The sequence below is a fragment of the Vombatus ursinus genome, unplaced genomic scaffold (genome assembly GCF_900497805.2).
Source record: "Vombatus ursinus unplaced genomic scaffold, bare-nosed wombat genome assembly UNPS02014778.1, whole genome shotgun sequence".
Classification (NCBI taxonomy): Eukaryota; Metazoa; Chordata; class Mammalia; order Diprotodontia; family Vombatidae; genus Vombatus; species Vombatus ursinus.
In genome coordinates this window covers 21,211,084-21,219,786 of record NW_020954556.1, presented here as the reverse complement: position 1 = coordinate 21,219,786, position 8,703 = coordinate 21,211,084, and the positions used below count along the sequence as shown (strand labels likewise).

General features: G+C 39.7%; 1 protein-coding gene across 2 annotated transcripts in view; it reads right to left on the bottom strand.

The window, feature by feature from the left end:
* Positions 1-1,356: 1,356 nt before the first annotated feature.
* Positions 1,357-8,703, bottom strand: part of PROKR1 (prokineticin receptor 1) — an 18,881-nt gene continuing 11,534 nt past the window's right edge. The window contains exons 3-4 of one of the 2 annotated variants that reach the window (XM_027865432.1): positions 4,055-4,747; positions 1,357-2,665 (exon numbers count right to left, since the gene is read on the bottom strand). In XM_027865432.1, coding sequence (XP_027721233.1) covers positions 2,659-2,665; positions 4,055-4,747 — 700 coding nt within the window. In that variant the 3' untranslated portion in view covers positions 1,357-2,658. Of the gene's footprint in view, positions 4,748-8,703 lie in introns of both variants that reach the window. The other variant, XM_027865433.1, reaches the window with a different exon arrangement.

The window sequence follows — 8,703 nt, the reverse complement described above, 5'->3', positions numbered from 1 at the left end:
GTGGTCTGCTATTTCCTTCTCCAGCTCATTTTACAGATGAGGAAACTGAGGCAAATAGGTTAAGTGATTTGCCCAGGATCACATAGCTAATAGGTATCTGAGGCTGGATTTGAACTCTGGAAGATAAGTCTTCCTGACTCCAGGCCTGGCACTCTATCTGCTGTGCCGTCTAGCTGCCCTAAATGCCTTATGAAAGGTATTGTTTCCTAGGGGGAAGGGAAAGCACTGAAATTGGATTAAGAGGAGCTGAATCTGAATCACCACACAGCTTTTTTTAATACCAATGTAATGTTGGGCAAATCACTTCACTTCTCTGTCATTCATTCAGTCAATCAATAAGCATTTATTAAGTACCTACTAAGTGCCAGGCACTGTGCTAAACACAGGGGATAGAAAGAGAGTTAAAATGTCCCCCCAGGAGCCCGAAATCTAATGAGAGAGAAAATAAGCAAACAAACATGTACAAACCATGTACAAGATAAGTAAATCTCTGAGGCTAGATTTGAACTTAGGTCTTGCAGACTCTAGACCCAGTGCTCGGTTCACTGGGCCACTTAGCTGCCCTAGTAGAAAAGGAATATTTGTACCCAAATAAACATAACTGGCCCTGGGAACAAACTAATAAAGATATGCCCAATTTCTCCCTCTGTTAACTTTAATAGCATTTCAGCCTTCTAGCAGCCCTCTAAGGGCCAGTGGTACAGTGGATAGAGCAGTGGGTTTGGAACCAGGAAGACTCATCTTCATGAGTTCAAATCCAGCCTCAGATACTTACTAGCCGTGTGACCCTGGGTATGTCGCTTATCCCTATTTTTCTCCATTCCTCATCTGTAAAATGAGCTGGAGAATAAAATGGCAAACTACTCGACTATCTTTGCCAAGAAAACCTGAAATGGGATCATGGAGAGTTGGACACAACTGAAACGACCGAACAGCAGCATCAGTAAAAGTGGGCCCTGGTTTGGGAGGGATAATGAGTTGTGAGAAGGCTTAGACTGGGGCCATCAATTAAATAAACAAGCTGCCAGATTGGGAACAGAAGTGTCATTATAGGCACTAAACTGATCACCATTTGTGGATAGTACTTCAGTTTTGTTTTAGGTAGTATGTACAGAATATGCCTTGTATTAACATACCACTATAAGAAAACTAAAGGGTTTTAGACAAGATACTGAAAAAAGTAGATGTAAGTTTGTGATTATGAGACATTTGATATTTGCAAACAATAATTCATTAATTCACACAATATGACAAATATTTATTTAAATACTTTGTGTGGGCAAAACCCTGTACACTTCCTGGCAAAAGGAGACTTGCTCAGATTAGCTTACATCATTTATGCCCAAATATATAGACACAATAAAACAATTTTATTTTGAGGGATGGGGTGGGAGGTGGATATCCATGAATAGTGTGGTCAGTTTTCCATATCCCTTGTTTCACTTGGTAACAACACAAGATTTACATTTCCTAGAACATCACAAGCAGACAACAATATTTAACAACCATAATAATGATAATAATCATGTAGAGAGCATTAGGGTTCACAAAACACCTTTTATACATTATCTTATTTGATTTTCACAATAACTCTGTGAGATTTATCACCCTCATTTTAAAGATGAAGAAACTGAGGCTAAAAAGTTAACTTGTCACATGGCTCATGTCTGAGGCAGAATTTAAAACCAGATCTTTCTGACTCCAATTCCAGCACTCAATCCTTTTATACAGCTCTGCATCTTACAATTGTTTCCATTACTACGCTGGGGGTGGTGGGGGGAGATTCTGTACATTTCATAACAACAATGGGGGAGAGGGACTGTAGTATTACCTAAAAAGCTTCAAGCTTAATATAGCCAGCTCTCAATTATCCTTGCTAATGGAGAGAGCTTCTTTCTAAAAAGCAAAACTCAAATAACATCCCAGATAATCCCAGACTTATTTTCTTGGCATTAGAATGCATTATGTGATTTGGTGCATTCCAAGTTATGTTTTTCCTAGACGACTATTAGAAGTCCTTTGCATCCTTTGAGGATACTTTGGCTGGGGAAAGGGGCTGAGAATGCTGCCTGGTGGGAAGAAATTGGCCAGAGTTTGAAAATTCACTGCAGAAAAGAACATTTGTATTTGGAAAAGAACAAAACCCCCACCCCCATGGTGCCTTTTATAATTTCCACAAACCGATTTCCCAGTCAGTCTGAACTTTTATGTATACCAAAGGCAATTAGACAATAAAGTCCTTCTAGAGATATATACACATGGAATAAGAAAAGCACAATTAGAGATGACAACTGATGGAGTCCCAGGAACATGCAGTCTTGGAAAAACTCACATAGCAAGAACACAATTATGTCTCTTTCCCCACAACAACCCTGTGAGGTAGGTAGTGCAAGAAACAAGATCCCCTTTGACAGGTGAGGAAACTGAGGTTCAAAGAGGTTGTAACTTGCCCGTGGTGACATGGCCAGTATCAAGGTCCCCTGGCTCCAAGTCCAGCATGTTGTTTGCTGCACCAGTTGGCTTCCCAAACATGGAGAAGTTCGTCAGCAGCTCATGGCTGAAATACTGCTGCTATTCTGCAGGTCACTGAGCCAAATGGATGAGATCATTTGCTCCTAATTGCTTCACAGACCTGGATCTCTTTCACCCAGCTGTCAGCTAACCCCTAAGAGAACAATGGAGTTAGTTCATACAAAGAACAATGAAGAAAAGTTGAAGGTGGTAGCATTTGGACCGGAGTCTTCCTTTGTCCAAAGAAGCTACCTGATGATAATAGGCTACTCTTATTTAGCAGTAATATGGGAGTCTATGGCTCCATCAAGGAGGAGTGGTTAGAAAAAATGGAGGCTTCCCTGTTTCTATTACACACTTCTCCCTTTTCTGTGCTTCTCTTCCCAAGAGGCACCCAATGCTATTCCAACTCCTCCAGTCTCTGCTATGGCCAGGTCAGCTGAATGCATCCATTTTATTCCCTCTCAGGGATATTTACATTTCAAAAGATGATCACTGAGAGAGGGCCAGCCTATGAGTCATGAATAGTAGAATTTCAGGTATGAAGAGACCTACTGTGGGCTTTCTTTTTGCCCTTCATATCATACCACATCAGAAAGTTGCATATAGTAAAGTTCATCCTTTTGGAAAGGGCCTGTTACTCTCTGACACCCCCTCCCAGCACAGAGCATATTCTAGAAATCACAAGAAGTAGTACAGAATACCAAAGGCTGGGAGTCTGAAGGTCTTCCCCATAGAGTACCATCTTCATTTCTGAACGCTTTATGTTCTTTATCCTGGACAGCACAGGAAAAACTGGGATTTGGAGCCTGAATAATTCATGGCTAGGAATGATGTCAGAGAAGATTTATGTTCATGTTTAGAGAATAGTCCTGGGAGTCAGAGAAGCAGAACCTAACACTCTAGGAATGCATTTACCTATCTATGCTCACCAGCCTGAAGATTTGCTTATCCCTAGCCTGTGTGTATGTGAGTATGTGAAACAACTTTATTGTTCATACTCAAATACAGGAAGGGTCCATGATTTTTGCCAGCGTAAGGAAATCCCAGTATGTAAACTTCTACTGGCACAGATCACTAGTCATTAATAGTTTATTAATTAATCCCAGGAAATTTGCTTGTAGCTTATAGAAACTACATGATTTGCCCAGGGTTACACAACAAGTAAATGTTGAAGGTAGGATTTGAACCCAGATCCTCTTTAATCCCAGCTCAGCATTTTGATACACCATGTAATGCTGCCTTGTTTAAGAATGTGTTTGTTTGGTTTATATTTTTATTCTTCTATTGATACACTTCGAACACAAGTTTATATCCCCAACACCTAACACTACTCTTTTGTGTACAGTAGGTGCTCAATAAATATGGGTGAATGATGATATCTATTCATCCATGAAGTTATGAGATTCTAGACTACATCAATGTACTTGTCTTATTAAATATTTGAGCCTTGATTCTGTTGCTAACACTCATCTAATAGCAACCTCTGTTACCCTACAGCTTGAAGGATGTTTAATTTCTTTTTAATGATCCAATAGATTACTTTAATCTGATACAGTCCACCTCTTCTGTAACAGGCATGCCACTGGTCTTGAGGTCAACATCTGCACTGGACTTGCTCCCGTTGTATGAAGACCTCCAGCGGAGCAGCATGATCTTCTTAAAGTATTTCATGGTATTGTTTTTGACGGTGACAAAGCACACTGTATTGATCATACTATTACTCATGGCGATGCACTCAACAATGTAGAAAGCCGTAAGATAGTGCTTTTCTTTCACAAACACGGTAGGGAAGAAGTCTCGAACAATGGTGAAGCCATAAAAAGGGGCCCAGCAGATCACATAGGCAGTCAGGATACACATGAGCACGAGGACTGTTTTCCTTCGGCAACGGAGACGTTTCCTAATCTGCTCTGTCTGGAAGCCAGGGACGGCCTTGAACCAGAGCTCTCGGGAAATCCTGGCATAACACAGGGTCATGGTGATCACGGGTCCCACAAACTCAATGCCAAAGATGAACAGAAAGTAGGATTTGTAATATATTTGCTGGTCCACTGGCCAGATCTGGCCACAGAAAATTTTCTCCTGGCTTTTGACGATGAAGAGGACAGTCTCTGTTGCAAAGTAAGCTGATGGGATGGCAATGATGATGGATACAATCCAGACCAATGCTATCAGAAAGGCGGCAGTTTGATAATTCATCCGTGGTTTCAGGGGATGGACGATAGCCAGATATCTAGGGCGAAAATAGCCACAACAATAATGAAAACAATGGATTTGATGTTATTCTAATTTTAGCAACACTGTTATTAGGAGTAAAAGTAGTTGCTCATGCTATTAATAGTGGTCCTCCACCTAAGTCCTCAGCTGCCTCGTTATAGGGTGGAAGGGACAACACTGGTTATTTGAAGGTTATGCTGCCAGTGGAGCACAGACCTTGGGGAGATTCTTTCAAACTGGGGAGTCTTCAAAAATGGGCCCAGAAGTGGATTGTTGTTCAAGGACTATTCCAGCTAGGCTCAGAGGTATCTGTATCCAAGAAGTTTGCAATTAGGTGATGGATTTTTTTTTTTTTTTTGCCGTGGTAATTCACCAGTCGTTCTATTAAGCAGTTGCAATCTGCATCAATGGTAGAAGTACCCACAGGTATGAAATCACCACATTTTTGAAGTATTGAAGAAAGAAACAACAATAAATATCAATTTTATTCCCAGCCTTTTATTCCCTGAGTTTGAGACTCTCTGTGTGGTGCAAGAGGAAGAAAGAGTGTTCAGTTTTGGGGTCAGAGACCTAGACATGAATCTAAGCTTTGTCATCTGTAAGACCTTGGGTGAATTATTTCACTTCTCTGGGTATCCATTAATCACTTTCTTCCTTTGGAAAATGAAACAGTTGGGCTAGATGACTTCTAAGATCCCTTCCAGGGTTAAATCTATGATCCTAACAGTTTTTCTATAGATATTTATTCCAATTCATTTGTAGTTCAAAAATAGGACCATCAGTAATTCACAGAGCAAATGAAACAACTAATCACTCCTCTCTAGGATAGCACTAGAAAGAGAGATTATTTCTTTCACATTTAGAAGGTGAATGAGAAAGGGTAAGAGAGCATATAGCTATTTTATAGGATCATAGATTTAGAGGCAGGATAGACCTTAGATGTTATTCATTACAATCCCTCATTTATAGTTTAGAATATTGAGTCTCAGTGACTTTAAGTAACTTAGCCCAAGATTAAAGAGGAAGCAACAGGTATAGCTAAGAGTTGAATTCATGTTCTCTGACTTCAAATCCATCATTCTTTCTCCTGTACTATGCTACCTCCCTATTTACCTCATTCTCCTCTCACAAACATCCCTTAAAGTTGGTGAAACTGCATCAAGGAAAAGAGTCATGATATGGGTCAAGGTCAAGAAGAGCAGACACTGGAACTCAGGCTTCTTGGCTTTCTCTTGTCCTCTTTCTACCACTGAGCTACACTCAGTTTCTACTATTGTGACCTGGACAAGAGCTTAGAATCCCTTGCTGTCCTTCCCCTAAAGCACACTGCTTTTTCCTAAAGTAATTCAGACAAGAAGAAAATAGCACTTTCGGGGAGGAAATGAGCTCATTTATGTGAGAAGAAGGGTTTCTTCCAGGAGAGAGTCCAAAAAGCTACAGTATATACAGTACCCCTGTGTTCTAGAAGAATGAATTGAGACTGGCAAGAAAAGTCAATGACAATGAAAAAATGAATCTATATGTGGGAAAAGAGTATTGAAGAAAAGATAAAGGCCTCTCTTTGTATGGATGACAGAGAGAAGGCAAAGCTACCCAATTATTGTTTTACTTCTCTTTTCTCTGCTAAGGAGAATTCTCTTTGCCCTTGAAATAACAGAACAAAAGTAATTAATGGGGAATAGCTATCCAAGATAAGTAAGGGGATAGTAAGAACACAACTACTTGTCCTTGACAAATTCAAGTCACTTGATCCAAATGAACTGCATCTATCCTTAGGTCTGGGCAAATTTGGCAGACACGACTAATGTGGCAGACATCGTCAGTGACATCTGAACATTTGTAGAGAATGGGGAAAATACTGTAGGACTGGACAAAAGCAAAGTTTTTCCTGCTTTTCAAAAAAATTAAGGGGAGGGGGAAAAAATCTGCAAACTATAAACCAGTGAACTTGACTTCAATTCCTTGGAAAATTCAAGAACATATCATTTAAAAAAATGATTAGTGGACATCCAAGATGATAAATGAAGGAATCAATGATTACAAATAACCTAAAAGGTTTCATCAAAGGCAAGTTATGCCAGGCTAACTTCATTACTACACTATTTCATTAGAGAAATTTTGAAGCTTGAGTTTGCCTAGATTTTAGTGACTCATTTGATAAAACATTTCATGCTATTCTTACAGAGAAATGAAGAAAGGAGGACTAGGTGATAATAAAAGTAAATGGATTGAAAGTTGGTTGAATGGCTGACAACAGGTAACCATTAATGTTCCAAGTCATTTTGGCAGAAGGTCTTCGTTGAAGTGCCCCAGTGAGCTACATTGGGCTCTGAGCTATTTAATATTCATTAATGACTTGGATAAAGGCATAGATGGCAAGCTCATCAAATTTGCGAAGATACAAAGCTGAGAGGTATGGCTTACACAATGGATGACATTCAGGAACCAAAAACATCTTGAAAGACTGGAAGAGTGAGCTCAATCGAAGAAGATATAATTTGGATAAATGTGAAATCTTACACTTTGGTTTAGAAAAAATCAACAAGTAGAGGATAGGGAGGCATATTAACCAGAAGTTTATTTGAAAAAATCTAGAGGTTTTGGTGGAATGCCAATTGACTATGAGACAGAAGTAGGTTGTGGCAGTCAAACAACTTAATGTGATCTTGGGCTAATTAAGAGAGACATATTTTCTAGGATAGGTAAGGTAATAGTGCCTCTTTATGTCAGTCCATATATAGAGTATTATGTTCAGTTCTGGGCATGGCAGTTTAAGAAGGATATTGTTAGGCTTGAGAGCATTCAGAGGAGAAAAACCAGGATGGCAGAGAGTCTTGAGTCTATACCATATAGGAATCTGTTGCAGGAATTGGGTTGTTTAGCATAAGGAAGAAAAAGAGTCTGGGATGACATGTTAACTCTCTTTAAGTATTTGAAGAGTTACCATGCAAAAGAGGAATTGGAATAGTTTTGGTTAGCTCTAGAGTTTCAGAGAGAAGACATTTTGGATCAATGTCAGGAAAAAAACTTCCAGACAACCAGAGCTGTCCCAAAGTGGAATAAGCTGCCTTGGTAGGAAGTCACTTCTCCTTCCTGGAGGTCTTCAAATAGATGACCACTTGTTGAGGATGTTACAATGGCAATTCTTTTCATATGTGGGCTGGGCTCTTTGGCCTCTAAGATCCCTTCTAATCTAAAATTCTATGATTCTATAAAGAATTCATGTATCTTGTGATGGGGAAATGTGAGGATAGATATGTATATATGAAAAGGAATTGAAAAGAGGAGAAGACTGAGAAGGTGGAAGAACAAACACTATTAAACCTTGGAAATGAATACATACTTAAAAATTCAGAACTTATAAGTCAAGAGAAGCATGAAGGAAATAAGGCAATGGGTCTAAAGGAAGTCAACATAAACTTAGTCTTACCATTTATATTGCCTGTACATCCAGCTTCATGGTACTATTTGTTAATGGAGAAAGCTGGATGACTACAACTTTGTTTTTCCCCAGGCAATAGTTTCATTTTTGTTTCTATTTTTGCTGTTGTTGTTTTACTCTTAGTTTGTTTTCCCTCCTGTTTTTCCCCACCAGTTCTGGCAATAGCAACCAACTGAGCACTTTCCAAATCACTCCACACCATGTTGCCTTTAGTGCTACCATCACCCCAAACTGGCAGGTAACCCAGATGCCTCCCCTTAGACACTTGGTTCTGATAGGCCAGCTTTTACTTTATCTTGCTGGGTCCCAAGGCTCCCCATCATGCTGTGTAGGTATCACCTCCATCTTCCAGTTCCCTTTCATGTGTTGTCTTAGAATATAATCTCCTTGAGGGCAGGCACAACCTTGTTTGCTTGTATTTGAACCACCAGTGTTTGGCACATAGCTCTTAATAAATGATGTCTCTATCTCTCTATCCCTCTCTCTATCCCTCTCTCTCTCTCTCTCTCTCTCTCTCTCTCTCTCTCTCT